Source organism: Nicotiana sylvestris, chromosome 3 (genome assembly GCF_000393655.2).
Source record: "Nicotiana sylvestris chromosome 3, ASM39365v2, whole genome shotgun sequence".
NCBI lineage: Eukaryota > Viridiplantae > Streptophyta > Magnoliopsida > Solanales > Solanaceae > Nicotiana > Nicotiana sylvestris.
This window is the reverse complement of record NC_091059.1, coordinates 183,777,240-183,799,917: the sequence shown is the minus strand read 5'-3', so window position 1 is coordinate 183,799,917 and position 22,678 is coordinate 183,777,240. Positions and strand designations below refer to the sequence as shown.

The window sequence follows — 22,678 nt, the reverse complement described above, 5'->3', positions numbered from 1 at the left end:
CTTAAGTTTATTGAAGATCATAATCCAAACTTTTATGCCTTAGGTAGATTTTTACGTAAGTGTCATACCTATGGCACTTTAGATGTCACCTTTCATGTTATAACATGAGTCATTTCAATTTGCAGGAGGGGGGTACCACCTCATGCAATATAATTGATGAGTAATTTCCCATTATTAAAAATCACATTATTCAATAATTAATTTCTTAATTAATTGGGTAATATCCCATTATCTAATAATTAACCAATCAATCACATAATTAAGAATTACCTCAAATTACTTAAAATATTACTCACTTTTCACATACCTTATACACCTTACTATCATGGTCATGTGGTACCTTGTATGACACTAGTCCATAAGTACCGAGTATTTTAGCTCGGGCAGTATTTTATCCCAACATGCCAAACTTGGACGAAAATTTATTTTCTTTGACTTGTTTCCCCTCTCACCTTCACGAATTAACTCATTACTTGTTTGAAATAGCATAATCCTTATAATCTCCAAATAATCTTTTCCTTGGACTGGTGTCAATTACCTTACGACAAATTTAACGTACAATACTACAAGGTGCAACATCGTCGTAATTTAATAATGCGAAGCGTAACATCATCGTAATGTAATACTGCGCAACGTAATATCGACGTAATATTGCGGGGCGTAACATCATTCCCCCTTTGGAACATTTGTCCTCGAATGTTGACTGATGCTCTTATCATTTTCATAACTTATAGCTCTTGTGAATACCTTAATACTCCACTTTCCATTTAGGCAGTTATTTTGTGAATAAATCCAAAGGCCAAGGCATTCCCCCCTTTAGGCCTCTTTCCCACGCCATGACTCGTGATCGAATTCCTTGCAATCTCAGAACTGTTGCTACCTTCTATCATGCAGCATCTACAATACTGACCTTGTAAGTGTGCCTATGCGACTTTTCTCTCCTTTTTCCTCCAGCTTTTAGCCAATCTTTAGGCCTTACAGTGTAAACATATACAAGGCTTAATAGGATGCCTCTCTGGGCATCTATTGGTGTACTGAAGTTCTTCGCTCGGTAGTTTGCAGAACTTGCGAATATGGCCATATCTTATTTCATAGATCTGGTTATCCATTCGTATGACTTTACTGCATCTATGTAGGTCATGCTATACCATAATTCTTACTTCGATTTATCGTTACTGAGGTCTGCGACCAACTTCAGGTTACTCTCGTTGCTTATCCTTAAGACTGATGGTCTAATCTTATCTCACACTGTCGAACTTTTATCCATCTATTGTTGATTCATCATCTACCACTGATAACTTGATCTTTTATGTAACACCGCTGCTAGGGCTCGCGTCTCATCGGGGATATCTAGAGTAATTAGATTGATCCACCTAGGGGTGATATTATACTTCCATGACCGTACTTTATAGCATCCCAATATGACTCACCTTATATGGGTATTTTAGTCCCTTACAATTCATGAAATCCCATTCTTCAAATCATTACTTAATCGAAGGCTCAAACGTCATCCTTTATCTACCACAATTATACCCTTATTCTACCATCACGACAACATTTCATCACTTTTAAAAGCTACTTATGATGAGTAACTCCTTTGAGTTTATTCGGGCTATACTGAGCTTTCTATAACTTCGAGAAATCATCAGCTCTCTTGTTTTCACGGGTTTAATCCTGAGAACTTATTCGTTTCTCGTCACCTTCTCACTCACCCTTTCCTGTCCTTATTCCTGTCTTTCTACAACCTTGTCGCTTTACCATACTTTAGCTTGCATCCTACATATATCTATTTATACTACTCGCAACCTTCCTTCAACTTTCTTGCATCATAGATTTCCTTATGTCATTATGGAACATCAAGCGAGACATCACATCGCATCTAACTCTTCTTTACTCTCTTAATTAGCCTTCTCGATACCGAGAAACTGCAGGTTGGAAGATATGCCACTGGCGACGCCACTATCAATACTGAATCCCAGTGCTTCTAGCCTTTTATCCGAAGTATGGACTATTCACAACCTTCTGCATTTGAGTATCCCATACGTTATTCACCTTTTACCTTACCTTAAAATCGCGTATCGTATCTTCTATCTCTTTCATGATCTCCCTTCCGCATAGGTATAATTCACGTCCATAACTTGAAGCTCTATTATAATACTTGCACCTCTAGTGTATACACAATCCGGTGGGAGCTTCTTGTTGACTTCTTACGAGACTAGTACTATTCTAACTAGCTAAATTTAACATATATAGGGCCGTTATAGAATATGGCAACTGTACTATCCCTCTTGTACCTCGGATATTAAGAGTAATCCTGCAATGTTCTCACACGAGGTTTATAATTTTCTGAGTCCAATAATCAGATTTCTGATTAACTTTGTTGATGTAACTTTTTAGTTTCCTTCTTCTTCTGATCGGCCTTTATATCGGCTTAAGTTATCTCTCGATCTGTGGTTCATGGTATGACCTGAGCTCAATTCTTTCTTTTAACGTATACCAGAATCTTCTAAGGTTGTATATTATGCATGTATAAAACTCCGAACCCTTAAGTGCGTTCATAACGTAACCAACTCTGGATCATTGATCAAATAGTTTCTTTCGTTCCATCTTAGCTTTCTTTCAATGTAAGCTATTACTTTTCCTGGTCTTTCTACCCCCTTGTTGCATCCATACTTAGCTTATCTTAGTGCCCACACATGCCAGAGTTTCCGGCCAACTCATATGATCTCGAATGTTACTTTTAATTTTACTTCCCGTTTATTAGCCACGGTAGGTGCTGATAACTAGGGATTCTAGTTTATTTTACACTCCTTTTTACTTGAGTTTAATTAAAAATGTATAAAAAATAGTCCCAAAGGCTTGCATGTTGTACTTTTTTGCAGGGTTTGGTTAAAAAAAGTGACAAGTAGTCAAAACCAGCTCAAAAAAGAGTGAAACCTGCACAAGTACCAAGAGCAAGTTAAGGCACTGCTGCAGCATAAAATCAACTGCAGCCGCAACAGACCCACCGCCGCCGCAGACCATTTAGTGCGGTCCGCGGTGGATGTGCACTTTTGGGGGCTTCAAGCAGTGCGGTCTGCGGAGGATTTCTCGCGGCTGCAATCCATTTTATGCGGTCCGCGGAGAGGGGATTCAGAGAGCTGGAAGTTTTAAAGATGGAAGCCATTGCGGTCTGCGGTCCATTTTGTGCGGACCGCAGTGAAGACATTGCGGCCACGGTGCATTTTATGCGGTCCGCGATGGCCAGATTCAGAAACTGAGAAATCAAGCCAAAAAGCCTCACCATGGACGCGGTGCATTTTCCACGGTCCGCGGTGCCTCCATCAGTGGTATTTTTGTCCAGAAAATTCGATATTGTATAAATAGTTCTTTTTCAGATTTTTAGGGTATCTAATTCATAGTTGAGCACGTGAAGGCCGTTACCTATTTTGAGTAATTTTGTGGCTAGTTTAACATTAAATCTTTATTTCTTAGCTTGTAAACATATTATATGGGTTATTCTTCATCTAATTATTTGTTTTCTTCCATTATTATGAGTAGCTAGACCCATTAGCTAGGGTTGTGGCTCAACCCTAGTGTGGATATTTGATGAGTCTTTTGTTTTAAGGCTTAGATGTTTATGGGTAGTTGATATTTGAACTAATTTATGTTTTCCATGTTGAATTAGTGGTTGCAAACACTAATTTGTGCCTTTTTGACTTGGGCTCTTCTTGAGAGAGAGAGTTTGAGTCTAGGAAAATCAGTCCAATAAGGAATTGGGGTATATTCAAGAGATTGATAGACCAATTAAAGGGTTAAACCTAGAGGTAGTAATACCCGACTTGAGCCTAAATTGCTTGCATAATTTGGATGCCCAATTGGTCTTGAGAAAGTCAATTAGGGAAAAGTCACTCAAGCTACCGAGAGGTATAGAGTGAGTAGTTCCATGCATTGACTATATCGCAATCCCCAATATAACAACTTTGCCTTAGGATTTATATCTCATCAAGTATTCACTTAGGAGAGAGTCACTTCTCTAGTGCCTCGTTATCCATTTAGAAAACCTTACAAGCAATTATTCTTAGTTTAATTTAGCATCTCATTAGTATAAAATTAGACGTAACAAACAAACAATTATGATTGGAAGTTTAATCAAGAGCACTACGCACTGCTAGTTTAGATAGGAATCGAAATCCCAACCAATCTAGCTCCCTGTGGATTCGATCCCGACCATCTCGAGTAAAAGCTGTTTCGACCGCTCTTTCCACTTTGTAGTGGTGTAGGATTGGACCCGATCAGGTGCCACTTTTCTTTGGAGTGCTTACAATGTTGTTGTGAGACTGTTGTTACACGACCATTTCCTTTTTAGGTCGTTGTGCTTAGGTTGAAGCTTTCTTCCTTATTTCCTTATCTAGTCTTTCATTGTAGTACTGAGGGAGAACTCTTGAGTCTCGTAAAGCTATGAGCTTATTACGGACCTTTTGATGTCCTTCCTTGCCTATAATCATCCGTAGTTGCTTACCTCTGTGCCCTTGCACTTGTAGGGTTACTGATATTTTGACTACCTCCCAGTGGTACTTTCTTTTATCCCCGTAGCACTCATACGGTACCTTTAACTACCCCGACTACTATTTGAATATATCTCAAGTATTATAATGACATTACTGCGAGGCGGAATTCTCCATGTTGGGGTTTACTACATTTATCTTGCATGATCTGTTGATTTGTCTGTTACTTTTTGTCTAGTCATGACTAGGCTCTTCCTGAATCAACTACTAGCTACTCGTTGGCCCATTCTCATATCCATATTCCGCGTAATATTTCTTGGGTTATTTCCTTGTCTTAACTTACCTCACGTACTAGCTCCTTATCTATCAATAACATCCGGGGCAAGAACCCTTACTCCCTTTTTTTCTTTGATGTCGTGCTTACATAACGTTCTGGAATCATAGCATATATATAACATTTAGATAAGTGCAATCTCATCCCTTTCTCATTTTTTATTGCATTCTTCCTTTATCATTCCATATTCCCCCATTTAGGGGAGTACTAAGACTTGGAGCTAGACGACCTGCCTATAGATGTTTTTCCTCTTCATCTTTGGTGTCCTTTCACATCATCAATGACCCTTACTTGCCTTGCAGTAATCCTTCTATACCAAGGATAACAAAATTCCTTACTCGCGATAGTGACACTTAGTGTAACTGGCACATACAGTCCTTTAAGCTTAACTTTGCTTATATTGTTTGCTTTAGGGAAGCGTATCCCTAAATGACCATTCTCTGAATTCATCATGGATCTTCTTATATTGTCCATTATATTATTGCCAGAATGCAATATGAAATTTTAATAATGCTGACTATTATCAAATCACTTAGTTCCTAATTCATGTTTAGTTTATCTTGTTCATCAGTCCATACTGATTTCTATTACTCTGGGGTCTAACTTTTCCTTCTATTAATCACGTTAGAGCAGCGAACTTGTTTCTCGAAATGAGAATGTGAATGTATGGCCTATACTCTTTTGTTGTCTTAAGGCCCATCACCTTTCGTCTCTTTCTTCATTTGATTATAGGTTCTGTAACACTCTACCGTTGTCATCCATGTATCACATCTCACTTATAATTCTTCCTTATCTCTCTTCTCATTACTCTGCTAATATTTCTGCCCATCCCTTTCTTGTGAAAACTTCAACATGATATTCTTTCGCATTTAGCTCGCCTTGCTTCATTCATCGGCTCTTCGGGTTGCTCAACATCCTCGCTCTACTGGGGACGAGAGTCACACTAAGGTAATATTTATCTCTTCCAGGCTTTCAATGCCTATCTTCTGAATTTTTTTTGATCATGCTAGTATTTACATCTAATTGTAATATTCTAAAGTGCACCATCTGGGTGTCTCACAAGGAGATCTATTAGCACATTTGCAATATCCTTCGACAATGTGAACTAATGCAAATAATTCATTCACCATTTTGGGTCACTCCAACCCTAGCCGGATCATGATATTATGTTCTTCTCTTAAACCATATTTGTTAGCTCCCATAGAGCATAACTTAGACCGGTGTGGCCAATTATACATACCTCTGTTACTGTTGAAGGTAACTCAAAATGCTTATATCTCTTTTCCTGAATAGTAGATAAGGATAATCTTCCCTAGCTGGGTACCTCGTATCCTCTTTTACCTTGCTTCTTTTACTTGTTGAAACTTGTATTTATCTTTAAATCTCTCATTGTCTTTCACCATAAAGGTGGATAGATATTCTTGCCTTAAGGCTCCTTTTCCAGAAGCTCACTGGGTTCTTCTGACTCAACTCTTTCACAACTACATTCAATCTCTTAACAACCATATTTTTAAATGTAGACATCGCCATATTACAAATAAGGTCGAATTTAGGAAATTGTATTCTTAAAACTGAGCTCTACCACAAGATCTAGAGTAAGAAGAAAAAGTGATAGTCCTAAATGCCCTGTAGCCTCCTACTAATAAGTATGGTGCACATTACACCCATAAACAAGACTCTAGTAGACACGACTTGTAGACTCCCTAGGACAGAACTGCTCTGATACCACTTTTGTCAAGATCCAAACTGATAGGCCGCAACGAGCACCCGGTACCTTATTCAACCGAGTACCAACATAACGTATCTTTCATATCATACTATCATAGATAACTGAGTCGAAAGGCTGCTGTGAGATAAGTAGAATACAACATGTGATACCAACTTATACATAATACATACGGGCCTATAAGGCCAAAATAACTACTCGTACACTAAATATAGGCCGACAAGGCCATACAATTTTATACGTACATGACATCTGTCTACAAGCCTCTAAGAATACAGAATTTTCATAAAGGTCGGGACAGAGTCCCTCCATACCAAACAATACACATCTAAAGCACACTAACCAAACAAGTAACTCCGAAGTAATGGAGTGCATCAACATCATCCGCTGAGCTGATAGCCTACTTGGAGGGCTCTCGACCTGTCTATCGGGACCTGCGGGCATAAAACATAGTGTCCCTAGGAAAAATGGACATCAATACAAATAATGTACCGAGTATGTAAGGAATGAAAATCAGTAAATAATAGACATGAGAGAAACATGGAGTAAAAGACTCGACATGTACTTTTGCATAGCTTTGTGAATCATTTCATTTTTATAATATCATGCATATGCGTATAAATGGCATACCATGCATGAGTATATGCGTTCATAAAATCATCAAGCCTCTAAGGGCATCCCATCATATCATTTCAGCTACTATGGGCAAATCATCAACGTATACCAACTGATTAGGTGGTGGTGCGTATATAATGCAGTAACATTTTCCCATATCCCATATACATATAATATACATATATACGCATATATAACGCCATCTGGTCATGGTTCAATATATATGAATGCAATGCATGAGAAGTACGTCAATAAAATCTTTCGGAGTGTCATAAAATCATTTTGCCTTTGAATAATACCTTAAAGTAAACTTTATCAACTTACGTATTTTCTGAGACCCATGAACAGATGATAGAATAATATGACACATGGGGAATCAAGAACATAAGTATCTCTAATATTTCTATGAATAGAGTCACTTATGGAAATTGTGCATTTGTTCGTTTCATTTGTATCGTATGGATCATGCCAAAAAGAAAAAGGGATAGCCTTAACATACCTGGAGTAGGGAAAATCTGTATGATATTCTTGGAAAAGGTTGCACCATATTCCTTTAGAATAGCAAAATCTCACGTTGCTACGGTGCTAAGAAATCTTATTGTAATTGTTTTGTTTCAAGATTAATATTCGTTCTTGTTAGAGTGAGATTTCCTTCCGTTCTTGAAAAGGCTTGGATTTAGCAAGGAAGCTTATAAGCTTACTTTGATTAATTTAAGTCTAATGAAGATCACAATCCAAACCTTTATGCCTTGGTAGATTTTTACGTAAGTGTCATACCTATGGCACTTTAGATGCCACCTTTCATGTTATAACATGAGTCATTTCAATTTGCAGGGGGGATGTCACCTCATGCAATATACAACAACAATAACAACAACAACCCAGTATAATCCCACAAGTGGGGTTTGGGGAGGGTAATATGTATGCAGACTTACCCCTACCCCGAAGGGTAGAGAGGCTGTTTCCAGGAGACCCTCGGCTCAAAAGCAACAGAAGCCGATATATTAGTACCATAAAAATGCATAATAAAAATGCATAATAAAAATACATAATAAAATAACAGCAATACAATAGATATGAAATACAGAATACAAAATACGAAAAAGATGGCTGGTATAGTAAAACTAGCAGGTAAAGCCCTGCATCAATAGACGACCAATGACATTCTTAGTCCAACTCCTAACTGGCTAGTCTCACTCTATTGTGCTGTAGAAATATTCACAACTCTCCCCTAACCTACAACCTTAATACTCGACCTCTATAATTCCCTGTCAAGGGCCATGTCCTCAGTAATCCTAAGTCGCGCCATGTCCTGTCTGATCACCTCTCCCCAATACTTCTTAGGTCGTTATCTACCTCTCCGCGTGCCCACTACAACCAATCGCTCACACCTCATCACCGGTGCATCAGTGCTCATCCTCTGAATGTGCCCGAACCATCTGAGTCTTGCTTCCCGCATTTTGTCCTCCATGGGGGCCACGCCCACCTTCTCTCGAATATCTTCATTCCTAATCTTATCCATTCTTGTATGCCCGCACATCCACCTCAACATCCTCATCTCTGCTACTTTCATCTTCTGGATGTGTGAGTTCTTTACCGGCCAACATTCAGTTCCATATAACATGGCAGGCCTAACCACTGCTCTATAAAACTTACCTTTTAGTAACGGTGGCACTTTCTTGTCACACAAGACTCCCGACGCTAACCTCCACTTCATCCACCCCACCCCTATACGGTGTGTGACATCCTCGTCAATCTCCCCGATCCCCTGAATAACCGATCCAAGGTACTTGAAACTACCCCTCTTGGGAATGACTTGAGAGTCAAGCCTCACTTCAACTCCCGCTTCCGTCGGCTCAACTCCAAATTTGCACTCGAGGTATTCCGTCTTCGTCCTGCTCAACTTGAAACCTTTAGACTCAAGAGCATGTCTCCAAATCTCTAGCCTCTCGTTGACGCCGCCTCGTGTCTCGTCAATTAGAATAATGTCATCAGCAAATAGCATGCACCATGGCACCTCCCCTTGAATATGATGAGTCAGTGCATCCATCACCAGGGCAAATAGGAATGGGCTGAGCGCAGACCCTTGGTGCAACCCCGTAATAACTGGAAAGTGTTCAGAGTCGCCTCCTACTGTCCTAACCCGAGTCTTAGCTCCATCATACATGTCTTTAATCACCCTAATATAGTCAATCGGGACCCCTTTATCCTCTAAGCAGCTCCATAAGACCTCCCTAGGAACCCTATCGTATGCTTTCTCCAGATCAATAAACACCATGTGAATGTCCTTCTTCCTATCCCTGTACTGTTCCACCAACCTCCTAATAAGGTGGATAACTTCTGTGGTAGATCGCCCCGGCATGAACCCGAACTGGTTGTCTGAAATAGACACCGTCCTTCGCACTCTCATTTCTACCACTCTCTCCCAAAATTTCATGGTATGACTTAGTAATTTGATGCCCCTATAGTTGTTACAGCTCTGGACATCACCTTTGTTCTTATACAACTGGACCATTGTACTCCACCTCCACACTTCCGGCATCCTATTAGTCTTGAATATAACACTAAACAATACAGTAAGCCATTCCAAGCCTGCTCTACCCACACACCTCCACAGTTCCACCGGAATTTCGTCTGGCCCGGTAGCTTTGCCCCTTCTCATCTTACGCATTGCCTCTATGACTTCATCGATCTCAATGTCCCTACAATTACTTAATTCATGGTGACTATCGGCATTCCTCGATTCCCCAGGTCTAATATCTTGATCTCCTTCTTCACTTAGAAGTTTATGAAAGTAGGTCTGCCACCTCCTCTTAATCTGGTCATCTCCCATCAAAACTTTGCCGTCGTCATCTTTTATGCACCTCACCTGGTCTAGATCTCGAGTTGTCCTCTCTCTCATCTTAGCGAGTCGGAATAACTTCTTCTCCCCACCTTTGTTCCTTAGTTCCTCATACAGACGAGCAAACGCTGTCGTCTTAGCCTCCGTCACTGCCATCTTTGCCTCCTTCCTAGCTACCTTATATCTTTGACTGTTCTCTCGCTTCTCCTCCTCGTTAGTGCTCCCTACTAACCGCAGGTAAGCCGCCTTCTTCGCTTCCACTTTACCTTGGACAACTGCATTCCACCACCAATCTCCTTTGTGACCACCATTGAGGCCCGTAGATATCCCTAACACCTCTCTTGCCGCCTTTCTTATACAGTCCGTCGTCGTCGACCACATTGTGTTCGCGTCCCCACCACTCCTCCAAGCTCCCATTGCCGATAACCTTCCTTCCAACTCCTTAGCTTTATCCTCAGTTAAGGCGCCCCACCTAATCCTGGGGCGTCCTTGTACTGACCTCTTCTTCCTCCTTATCCTAATACAAATGTCTATCACTAAAAGCCTATGCTGCGTTGAGAGGGTCTCACCTGGGATAACCTTGCAGTCGTCGCACAACCTTCTGTCGCTTCTCCTGAGGAGGAGATAGTCAATCTGAGTCTTCGCCACCGAACTTTGGTAAGTAACCAAATGTTCATCCCGCTTCGTAAAACTCGAGTTCGCAATGACTAGATCGAAAGCCTTGGCAAAGTCCAACAGCGCAATGCCCCCTCCGTTCCGCTCTCCGAAACCAAAGCCGCCATGCACCTCAGTGTACCCACCTGCAGATGACCCAATATGACCATTGAAATCTCCTCCTATGAATAACCTCTCAGAAGGCGGTATACTACGAACAATCTCATCCAATCCCTCCCAAAAGCACCTCTTAATATCCTCATCCAAGCCTGCTTGCGGTGCGTACGTGCTAACGACATTTAAAGTACCCTCACCTACCACCAACTTAATAGTCATTAGTCTATCATTCACCCGTCTGACCTCTACCACGGACTCTCTAAGATGGCTATCTATCCCTCATGCAATATAATTGATGACTAATATCCCATTATTAAGAATCCCATTATCCAATAATTAATTCCTTAATTAATTTGGTAATATTCCATTATCCAATAATTAACCAATCACCCACATAGTTAAGAATTACCTCAAATTACTTAAAATACTACTTACTTTTCACATACCTTATACACTTTACTATTATGGTCATATGGTACCTTGTATGGCACTAGCCCATAAATATCGAGTATTTTAGCTCAGGCCATATTTTATCCCAACATGCTAAACTTGGACGAAAATCATTTTCTTTTACTTGTTCCCCCTCTCATCTTCACGAATTTACTCATTACGTGTTTGAAATAGCATAATCCTTATAATCTCCAAATAATCTTTTCCTTGGACTGATGTCAATTACCTTACGACAAATTCAACATACAATACTACATGGTGTAATATCATTGTAATTTAATACTGCGAAGCGTAACCTCATCGTAATATAATACTGCAGGACGTAATATCGACGGAATATTATGGGGTATAATAGTAATAAGGTTTCAAATAGTGTATAGGAATGTAAAAATCCCTTCAAACTACTGCATTGTTATGTACTTAGTTTATGAGAAATTTTCACAAATCACTATTTTTAGTGGTTATTAGCTAGCTATAACTACCATTTACTAAATTACTTCTTATAGCTATATTTTCAGTTGTTATAGAGTGTATTCGATGTATTTAAGCTACTGTATTCATGAATACAGTAGCAAAACTCGGCATGAAACAGGAAATTCCAGCTAAGCAACGGTTATATTCGATTGTATTCGACTGTATTCGCGAGTTGTATTTGTGAATACAGTAACGTAAACTTCGTAAAAATGATCTTTTCAGCTGTTTAAAACAATAAATGAATCAATTAACGCGATAGACTCCTAATATAACTCCACTAACTCAATTATAACACGCACAATCTGTATTTTACATTAAAAAAAAAGATTTCCCAAGCAAAAAAGACCACAAAACAGAGCAATCTCTAGATTTTCAATCCCTCATTTTTCTTTGCTATCATTTTGTAGATTTTCAAAACATGTACTCATTTTAGATGAATACATGTATTTGGAATACATAACATATTCATAAGTACAACAATGGAAGTCTTGTAAATACATCTAAATACATCTTAATACAACTAAATACATCTAAAAACAAACAGTGAAAGACACTGTAATAATTATTTATCAGTAAAATACATATGTGTATTTGAAATATATAACACATTCATAAGTACAACAGGCAAAGTCATCTAAATACACCCAAATATATCTAAATACATTTAAATACATCTAAAAACAAACAGTGAAAGTGTTGATTCTTTCGGAAATTTCTCAAATTGGGCTTATTTCGATGTGTCATTGCATATTTTTGTTCTCTTTTTTGCAACTGTATTTGCTGCTAAACCTGCAAATACATGTTCTGCTTGAGTGATTTGCAAATCGAAAGATGGCCCTTCGAAATTGAGTGCTTTGGTCGGTATACCTCGGATAACCATCTTGTAAGGAGTTAAATCCGCCATTGAAGAAGAAAATTCGAGTTTTTTGTAAAAAGATAACAATGGTGATTGTTTCTAAAAAAAAGTACAATTATACAGAATAATACATATTCCAGCGAAAAACTAACAAGTTTAACACTTACCACAATTTTTTTGGGCAAACAATTTTGAAAATTGAGAGAGAGAATGGAGATGAATCAGTTGATAATGGAAGCTGTATTCGTGGGGAAGATACTGGGTTGGGAGAGAGATAGTGGAGAGATAACGTGGGTTTAACAAAATTGTATACAATACCGGTGTTATTGGGAGAGAGAGAATAGAAAGTATGAGAGAGAAAAATATTTCACAGCGTATTTAACGGCTTAACAGTAGGAAGTGACCACAAATAGATAATTTGCTATAAAACCTAAAAGGTAACTATAGGATATAATTTTATAAAACGGCATTTATTTATAATAAATAAGGTGTAAAGCTATGCTATAGGAGGTAAAAATTCCTTAGTTTATTAAAATTGGCCCAAATACCATTTCCACTCTTTTTTCAGCAGTCCTAACATTATTCGGTGCTCGCAAAGATAGAAGATCTATATAGCAAATGTTAACACCTTATTTATTTTAAATAAATTCTATTTAAAAAAATTATATTCTATAGAAACATTTTAATGTTTATAGCAAAATATCTAATTTTGGTTAGCTCCTACACCGAAGCCACTAAATATGTTATTCAGTTACACTATTTTCGTTATCTCTCTACTTTGATATATGTCATTCTCTTCCCCCATTCCCTGAAAACACGATGCTCAATCTCAAAATTCCTCTCACTCACATCACCTACCAATAGTCACAAATGGTGATTTTGCCTAGTATACCACGAAGACTTCTCTGACTTTTCCCCTCAATTTTGTGCAAAACCTTATCGTCTACTCTATCTAATCTCCCCCCCCCTCTCTGCACTAAAACCCCTCTTTGTTCGCTCGGAACCCTTTTTTTTCTTTTACTAATCCGAGGAATTTTTTGACTAAAGACGTCAGTTTGTATTTGTACAGGAAAAGTGTTTGTATTAGATTTATGAGTTAAAATGGCGATGGTGGTAATGAGGAAAAATCAGATGTGTTTTTGGTGGTGTCAGTGAATAATGTGAATTACTATGTCTATATCGTGCGGTGCCTCTAATTTCTAGTTGTGTGCTAGGGTTTTTCCATTCTTTTCATTTGTTCTAATGAGTTACAGGGATATTCGATGAAGAGAAAGAGGCGAAAGAGTTGAGGGTTTTTGCTCGTCGGCAGATTCGCCGGAAATTAGGGTTTGTTCTTGAACAAAGACGACGAAGTTTGAGGCTAAGCAACTTGATTTTCTGTTAATATATTTCAATGTATTTTCAACGTATCACGATGTATTTGTATGTATTTCATTGTATTCATTGTCTTTTTTTCATTGTAATTCAATATATCTCGTTGTATTCCATGTATTTCATTGTATTCACTATCTTTTTTTCATTGTATTTCAATCTATCCCGTTGTATTCTATGTATTTTATTGTATTCATTGTCTCGCTATATGCCATGAATGTAGTCATATGTTTTTTTTAATTAATATAATTTACGTATTCATATGTATTATATAATTTTTCTGAAGATTGCTATGTTTTTGGAGTATTTTTCGGTTGAGAATCTTTTTTATAACTGGAAATACAAATTTTGTGTGTTATAATTGAGTTTGTTGAGTTATATTATGAGTCTATTATGTTAATTGATTCACTTTCTGTTTAAAAATAGTGTAATCCCCTGTTTCACACCGTGAATACAGTCGAATACAATCGAATGTGTCCAGCTGTAATCCCATGTTTCACGCCATGAATACAGTCGAATACACTCGAATACAACAACTGATTAGCTGGACTTCCCTAATTCACGCCTATTTTTGCTCGTATTCATGAATATAGTAACTTAAACACATTTAAGATATTTTATAACAACAGAAAATGTATCTACAATCCGTACTATAGCAAATGATATCTATAGATAGCTAATTACCATTAAAAGATAGTGTTTTATGAAAATTTCTCTTAAAGAATGATTTGTCCAAAAAATTCTATACAATATGTCACTATATATGTTTACAATACAATGAACGTGAAATAAAGGACAAATTAAAATATGGGTAATGGATCAAGTCTTTGTGGAAATAAGTTGGGCATATAACTGAGACTAGGCATGGACTTTGTCCATCCTATCAAATTCGGTAGAAATGCAAAAATAATCAGATTTACAAGTAATCATTCAAAAATAGTCACAGTTTTAAAAGTAATCGAAATTTAACTATTTTTCATGTAAAGATAAATCTAAACGAAAACACTATTCAAAATCCGGAAAATACTCCAGCATAATATACCGGAGTTCTAACAAAAGTATACTGAAAATCCAATATATTATAATGGAGTTCCACCATAAGTATACTGGAACTCCAGCATAATATATTAGAGTTCCAATATAATATACCGATCCAATATAATACAATGAACGTGAACTAAAGGACAAGTTAAAATACGTGTAATGGATCAAGTCTTTGTGGAAATAAGTTGGGCTCGTAACTGAGACTAGGCCTGGACTTTGTCCATCCTATCAAAATCGCGAGAAATGCAAAAATAGTTAAATTTACAAGTGGTCATTCAAAAATAGCCATAATTTTAAAAGTAATTAATTTAGCCACTTTTCATGTAAAGATAAATCTGAACGAAAACACTATTCAAAATCCGAAAAATACTCCAGCATAATATACAGGAGTTCCAGCAAAAGTATACTGGAACTCCAATATATTATAATGGAGTTCCAACATAAATATATTAGAACTCCAGCATAATATACTGGAGTTCCAGTATAATATGATGCAAGTTCATACACACGTACTCCAATCTCTAGTATCTTATGCTGGAACTTTTCGCGTGTTGGAGTTTCAGCATAATATGCTGGAAGTTCATATACAGATATACCGATTTTCAGTATATTATGCTGGACCGATCCCTGTTGCAGCAAAATAATAATTATTTTTCAATAACTTTGCAAGTACCGACTATTTTTTAATGATCGGTTCAAAAAATGGCTAGCCCCGTGCTATTTCATGTTACCGCTAATGCTAAAACTTGTTGAAATACGACAAATACTGTACTAGTGTAGCTTTTCGGTCAACGTCTTCCCTCCAACTGAGTAGAACAACAGACAAGATGACATCGTCAGTTTCTATCTCTTCATCAATGGATGCTGCCCTATCAAGCTCCCATTCTCTCTCTAGGTTTTCAGAGACTATTCCATCTGCTTTTCAATCCATTCGACCAACTAACGAGCCTGGTTCGGGGTCTCTGCGAACGAGTTACTTCGGCTGCCGCTTCCCCAACCTGACGCTTGCCCGTGCCCAACAAGAGGATGACAATGATAATGGTTTTCTAGTTTCTGAAGGCACTTTTTCTTTGTCACAGGTAACTAAACTCGCCTTGTCGTAGTATAGTGCTAAAAATTCTACCTTTTCCCTTGTACATCATCTAAAATTGTTCCTTTTCTTACTCTTTTTCATTCTTGTAATGGAGTATTAGATCGGGAAAAAGGATAAAGGTAGATTTTTCAGATTGAGACAGAGGCAGATTTACATTAGGTGATATAGATAGACAATAGACCTTGAACTTTTTGACATCATTCAGTATTATTAATTTAAACACCTTAGATGCACTTCGTCTTTGGCACGATGAATCTTGCTTCTCTTTCCACCATATAGTCCATAACTGGAAATTCGAAATAGCTTCTTCATTTTTGTTGTGAATTGTGATGGCCTCTCTCATATTCTAAAGGATAGTTCAGATCAAAGACAAGGAAATGAGGTTAGTTTGGATCAATCAACAAAGTCCGTTACACCCCCTGATCTCAGCACGACTGGTGGAGGTACAAGGGCTGGGCTTTTCCGAACTCCCATATCTGGAGGTGTACAAAGTGCAACCTCAGCTCATGGCCTACCTAAACCAGCCTTAGCTGTTCGCAACTTAATGGAGCAGGTAACTCCCATGTACCAGATATCTTGTTGTGTTCCTCACAAGTTTGTAAAGCTAAAAGCTTTCTTGAGTTTTTCCTCCACCCTGTATATCCATCATTGTAGGCTAGGTTTGCTCATTTATGCACCGTTATGTCTCGGATGCATCATCGACGAGAAGGTTACCCCTTTGGCTCACTCGTAGATTTTGCACCAGATGCCATGGGACGTAAGTCACTAAACTCTTTGTTTTTTTATAAATAAAAAGACTACACATAAGGAAACTGTGGAGTCACCCATAATTACAAGGTGAAGTGCAGGAGAAACTCTCCTAATCCTTTTTCTTCTCATAAGGATTCTAATCCATCAATAGTAGATTTATGATCTTCTAAGTATTCTTCTTTGCACCAAAAAATAAAAAAAGAACTAAACATTTCATTTTCATCTTCTGGATGTTTCTGGATCTATCTTTAAAGCATCTACGGTTTCTTTCTTTCCAAATTGTCCATCAGATGCAAGTAGGAAGAATCTTCCATATTTCTTTATGACTGGAAGGGTTATCTTCTCTGTTCCAGCATGCTAGAACTTCAAGAATTCTTCTTGGCATAACCCACAATAATCCCCTCAAATTGATGAACATCCTCCATAATTTTGAAGTCACCCTACAATGCGGAAAAAGATGACTGATTGTCTTTGCCTCCTCTCCACATAAGTAACATCTAGAACAAAGCTGGTCTCCTCTCCTTACCGATTTATCCTAGGTTAGGACTGCCTCCTTTGCCAACAGTCATGTAAAGCATACCACTTTATAAGGAATTTTAACCTTCCAAATCAATTTCCATGGCCAGCAACCAACCTAATTATTTGAAATATTGAATTCCTTATATCTAGTTTCTGACCAATAGTCAATAAACTCTAGTTTCTGACGAATAGTGATGGACTGTGAGAAATCCATTGTTCTAGTTTATTACGAATAGGATTATTGTAAAAGCTAAAAAATATTGTCCTGCTGCAAAGGCATCTTTTTAGTTCCTATCTGATAGTGGCAAAGTTCCGTGATTGAGAAAATACGATAAGGATCCAAGAGGAGACCACAAATGATCTGAAATAATTCTTCTTTCATTTTCCCGTACAGAGCATTGGGTTACTTATGGTCCTTGGCAAACAAATTGCACTTTTGGTGGCTAGGAAGGCTTGCTAAACAAGCAGATTGTAATTTAACATCAGGCTTAACTACTAATTGATTGTATAAATTATAAACAGAATGCTAAACAAAAGATATAATGGGAGGTTCCTCTCGTATTTTTTTCTCTTTGACTGCACCGATTACACAATTGAATGTTACAATTGTGACATAGAGGTATTTATCTTGGTGATTTGAGTTTCACTGTAGCATATCAGTACCACTAAACAATTTATCCAAGTGCTTCTACTGTTTGACAAGACTTTGCCTGAAAAAGCACGCCTAATAAAATTCGGGTAAATTTCAAAGTAAATTAAATAATCCTGCTAGTTTAATGTTCCTGACATTGTTTAAAAGCTGAACATGGAATACAAAAAGAATAATAATAAAAAAAGAAAAGCAAAATCTTGGTGTGAAATACTTGTTCAAGGTTATCTCCATCAAATCCATCTTCCAATAATGCTCCAACATGGATCTGTCCTACTTTCAGACCCAATATTTTCATTCTCACCGTTAGCTATACACACAAGGAACCTGCTAGCTGACCCTAGATGCACACTGGTTGTACAGGTTAGTCTTGTATTTCCACAATCATTCTTTATGTTTGACTGAAATCTTCTGCCTTTGAGTTTCTTCAACTTTTGCTTTTTAGATCCCGGGTTGGAGTTGTTTATCTAATGCAAGGGTAACAATATTCGGTGATGTCTATCCTCTCCCAGAAGATCAGCAGGTAGCTGCCTTCTTCAAATTTTAGTGATTTATTCATAAACTATTGTCGAATAAACTGGTTCTTACTGCACCAGGAATTTGTTAGATAAAGGCTTTCTTTTGACGTCCTGAAATTGTTACTGTTGCTTATAGACTCGTGACCCTGGAGACATTTGGACTTTCTCCTAACTATCTTGTGTATATCTCCTTTACAATCTGTATGATATTAATCATAAAATAAGAAGAAAAGCATCGGGTCGAGAGAAAGAGAGAGAGGGAGGGAGGGAGAGGTGCACATCCAGATGAAGCATAAAATTTCTTTCATTATGCCTCAATGTATTTCCGTCAGTTTCCCTTTTGACTAGGGAATAGTTGTTGTCCCTGTTGGTTTATCGTGCTTGACTTGGACTAATTGTGTTCTCTGTTGTTTGATCCTGCATTCAGATTTCAGTGGCATGTTGGTTTCTCTAATTTTAGTGTTTAATATCAGAGGCTCAGAGCTGCACATGCCTTTTTGTATTTTGTTCTTTCTTCTGACTTTCGGTAATAATATCTCCGATTTGTAAATGTTAGAGTGATCTTCGAAAACAATATCGGTTGTTTCCACAGGAATGGGCACATAAGCAGTATATATCAAAACATCAGCAAGGAGCTTCTCAACAATGGGGAAACTTTTATTACTTTCGCATGCAAAATATAAGGTTATCACTTTTTTCCTTTGAGTAGCTTTTTCCTCGTATAGCATCTTTATCTTTTGGTTCTACTGTTGAATGCATTTTCTCCTAGAGAGACTTGAGTTGCCAGTTGCATATTCTGGCAATATGGGGAAATTCTTCATTAGAAAATGGATTGTGTGATATCTTCAGCCCTTCTAATACCTACAAAAAGAAAAGAAAAGAAAAAGGTTTCTGTGAACTCAGAGTTTTCATACTTAGTTGTAACTTGTAAGCCTCCATTCTTATGCAACCTTTTTGGTGTCTCATATAAGTCTTTATTTGTATAGGGGTACTGCTTAATTTGGATGATATCAGCTCTATTACATGAAAATCCTTTACTGTCTGTAACCGCTTATAATGAGTTCTTTTGCTGCCAAATATTTCCTCATTAGCAAACCTAGTTTTGACCCAAGTGGTTTTGAATTATGTTGATGTTGAGAAATAGTACAAGTATAGAGATGTTGCTTATTCTAAAATGCTAGGGAAAAGTAGGAATCTTTCTGTCTGTTGGCATTACCCACTTGCCAACAGTTGAGTCTCTTGCATCTCAAATCAGATAATTATGTGTTGCTACACGTTTAGTGTGTTTTTACTGTTCTTGTATACATAGTCATAATCTGCGTGCCTTAAGCAACTTTACTGGTAACTATTTCCTTTAGAACATCCATGTAAAAGTTACTTTTAGTCGTACCCGTTCTTTTTGCACTCTATATGCCTCAATTTGTATGCATATGCCAAATTTCAATACAATTGATCTCTGAACTATTAACTATTTGGCTGTGTACAAGATCTTCTAAGGGCTTGTCTTATTGATCACGCCCAACTCTAGTCTTAAAAAGGATAAGTGGTCGCTGCAAATATAATCCGGTCTAAGAGTCCGGAGTCGAATCCCACAGAGAACTAAGGTTTTACTGTAACTGTTAAGTATCACTAAGAGTGCAAGCTCGAACAATTCCTAATTTATAAATATTAAGATTCTGTTTTCTTACTAATTAACTAGCAAATTAAAATAGTAAATTAACAACTAAAGATACTAAGGTTTTGGGAACAAGATTAAGGAGACCTAGAGTTATGATTTCTCCAATTGTCGGAATCCTTCCGACTACGTCTTCTATAATATCGCCTAAGTATTCCCCACTGGTCATGAGCTTTTCAGGTATCGTAATTCTCTCTCGAGCAACTACCACAATTTACTAGACATATTCTCTCGAACTACGCTAGCTCGCACTTTTTCACCGCGCACTATGATCACGTCAAAACTTCGTTATCTCTAATTCCACTTTTAAACCCGCCGTATTGATCTCTCATATACCTTGAGAGTGACGTTGTTTGACAAAAACCTAAATATGCATTCTTTCTCAAGCAATACATAATAAATAGGCACAGTTAAATGATAGTCATTCAGTCAACAACAATATACACGTAGTTGAACAAGTAGAGATATTCAAAGGCAAAATTATATTAAAACGTAAGAAGAATTATCGTCCAATAGGTTCCATCAAACCCTAGATAAGAAAGTTTAGCTACTCATAACCATACTAACAATCATGATAATAATTGAAAGCATTAAAATACAGATGAAGGAAGAACGGAAGAGAAAACTCTTGTGGTTTGTTGCTTCCAAGTGTTCCCGTAGCCTTCTTGACTCTCCAATAGTGTCCTCCCCTTCTAAAAAACAACGTTAAGAGGTATTTATAAGTTAGGGTTAACGTGTCCACGTCCAAAACTAAGGAGGAAATAAAATTGGCTCGGAAAGCATCGTCGGCACGAGGCACTGTCTGGGGCACCAATATTTCTGCGCGAGGCAATATCTATGGCGCCAATGTTTCTGCGGGAGGCACTGTTTGGGGTGCCAATGACAGTGCCCTGGACAATGCCTTGCACTGTCTATGGCCATGACTTTTCATTGCCTTGCACGTCTTCTTTTATTGCTCCATTTTGTAGCTCTGAGGTACCATTTCGTGCAACTTTTCTTCAATTCATGTCCAAGCATTCCAACACGTGAAATAAGCTCTATTAAGCACAATTGTCACACAAATTAGCATCGAAAAAACAAGCAAGTAGGGCAAATAACGTCAAAATACATGGAATTATCGCACGACATCACTTATTTTGTTGTGGATGTTGGTTTAGGCTACCCCCTGCGAGCTTCTATATTGGCCCCATCATTTTGTTTTCCTCAGCCAATTATTTTGTTGCAAAGCATAGTACATCAATAGGAAGATTCAATCCACATGTTTCACGTTCCTTTAGTCAATGTATTTTTGAAAATCAAGATTCGTGTTGTTGCTAAGATGATTAGTAATTCTCTAGCTAATACCACTAACCTGCCTTGTCACCTACAACAGTGATATATATTTCATTGGAGGCTTTGGAACAGTTGCTTGGGTGGATGTCAAGGATTATGAAACTTTGCAGCCTGACAAGATTGCTATTGATGGAGGTGAACAAAATCTTAAGGTGTGCTTTTGGCATTTCGAGAAATCGGTGGCATTTAGGCTACTAGATTAATGTTTTTATGCAGCTATATGTATGAAGGTATTTGTGGAAGTAGCAGCTCATAAGTTCCTCTTTCTCCTTCCTTTTTTCGGAGCAAGTCTGAAAACAAGTTGTTTTTTCTTATAGGAGCTAAATGCAATTTTTTCAAAGCCTCTAAAGGATCTTTTGTCACGAGAAGCTGAGGTGGATGATGCTGCCATAATATCAGTAGATAGCAAGGGAACTGATATCCGTGTCCGCCAGGGTGCACAGGTACTTTCTCTGTACTACTTGTTTATGTTATTGGCTTTTGCCTTGCCCTCTACCCTTGTAACCAAGTGTTTTCACTAAAAATTTCCTGCAGTTAAACATTCAGAGAATATCTTTTGAAGGAGGTCAGTCCGTTGAAACACTAGAAGAAGCAAAAGCAGCACTGTGGAAACTGGTAAATGGAGGTCGATTGTACAATATGGAGAAATGAAATTACCATTACGGAATGCGTTTGTAACTCAAGGATGTTAGAAAACTAGGTGAAATGGCCATGTGTGCTAGAATAGTTGTGTTGCAAGACTGTGAGATCATTAAATTTTCCTGGGGAAGCATGAACTTGTAAAACTTACAAAGGTTATGGGTGTTTGCGGGTGAGGTTTTTATTTATTTTATTTATCAGAAAACGTAACCCGTCCACCTAATTCTATGGTTTCATTGCAGATGGAGGTTCCCAAGCATCTGAAATATTTTGGTATAGATTAAGCCAATACACTCTTTTATTTGCAAATTAGGTATCTTCATGATTCATGTACCTGGAACCGTATTGAACTGCCGACTTGGAAACCAGTAAAATGTAAAATTGCGCACTTTAGTTATGAAAGTCATGTCTTGATCTATGCACATAATTGTACTTAGAAGAAAGAATGTATTGCCAATTGGCTAATTTTGAAGTATGGTCTGGCCCCAACATGGCCAATGAATAGTTCTTGCAAAGTGTTGGTCAGAATTACT

General features: G+C 37.7%; 2 protein-coding genes across 5 annotated transcripts; one reads left to right on the top strand and one right to left on the bottom strand.

Moving 5' to 3' along the window:
* Positions 1-2,920: 2,920 nt before the first annotated feature.
* LOC138888461 (uncharacterized) lies at positions 2,921-10,421 on the bottom strand. Its single transcript, XM_070170327.1, has 2 exons — positions 9,875-10,421; positions 2,921-2,937 (listed from the first exon to the last, which is right to left on the bottom strand). Exons 1-2 carry the CDS (start codon positions 10,419-10,421, stop codon positions 2,921-2,923), a joined length of 564 nt encoding a protein of 187 aa, XP_070026428.1.
* A 5,316-nt stretch (positions 10,422-15,737) lies between these two features.
* On the top strand, positions 15,738-22,454 carry LOC104234217 (uncharacterized). Of its 4 annotated transcripts, none has more exons than XR_011406276.1 (9): positions 15,738-16,049; positions 16,416-16,616; positions 16,718-16,820; positions 18,265-18,344; positions 18,427-18,504; positions 19,092-19,183; positions 21,547-21,736; positions 21,824-21,949; positions 22,041-22,212. XR_011406276.1 is itself a non-coding variant. In XM_009787751.2 (9 exons), the coding sequence occupies exons 1-9, from the start codon at positions 15,798-15,800 to the stop codon at positions 22,155-22,157; spliced, it is 1,161 nt and encodes a 386-aa protein (XP_009786053.1). In that variant the 5' UTR covers positions 15,739-15,797; the 3' UTR covers positions 22,158-22,454. The 4 variants fall into 4 exon arrangements, 3 of the variants coding, with proteins under 3 accessions (XP_009786053.1, XP_070027358.1, XP_070027357.1); XM_009787751.2 differs by having other exon boundaries at positions 15,739-16,049; positions 21,547-21,658; positions 22,041-22,454; XM_070171257.1 differs by having other exon boundaries at positions 15,795-16,049; positions 16,426-16,616; positions 21,547-21,658; positions 22,041-22,454.
* The last annotated feature ends 224 nt before the right edge of the window (positions 22,455-22,678 follow it).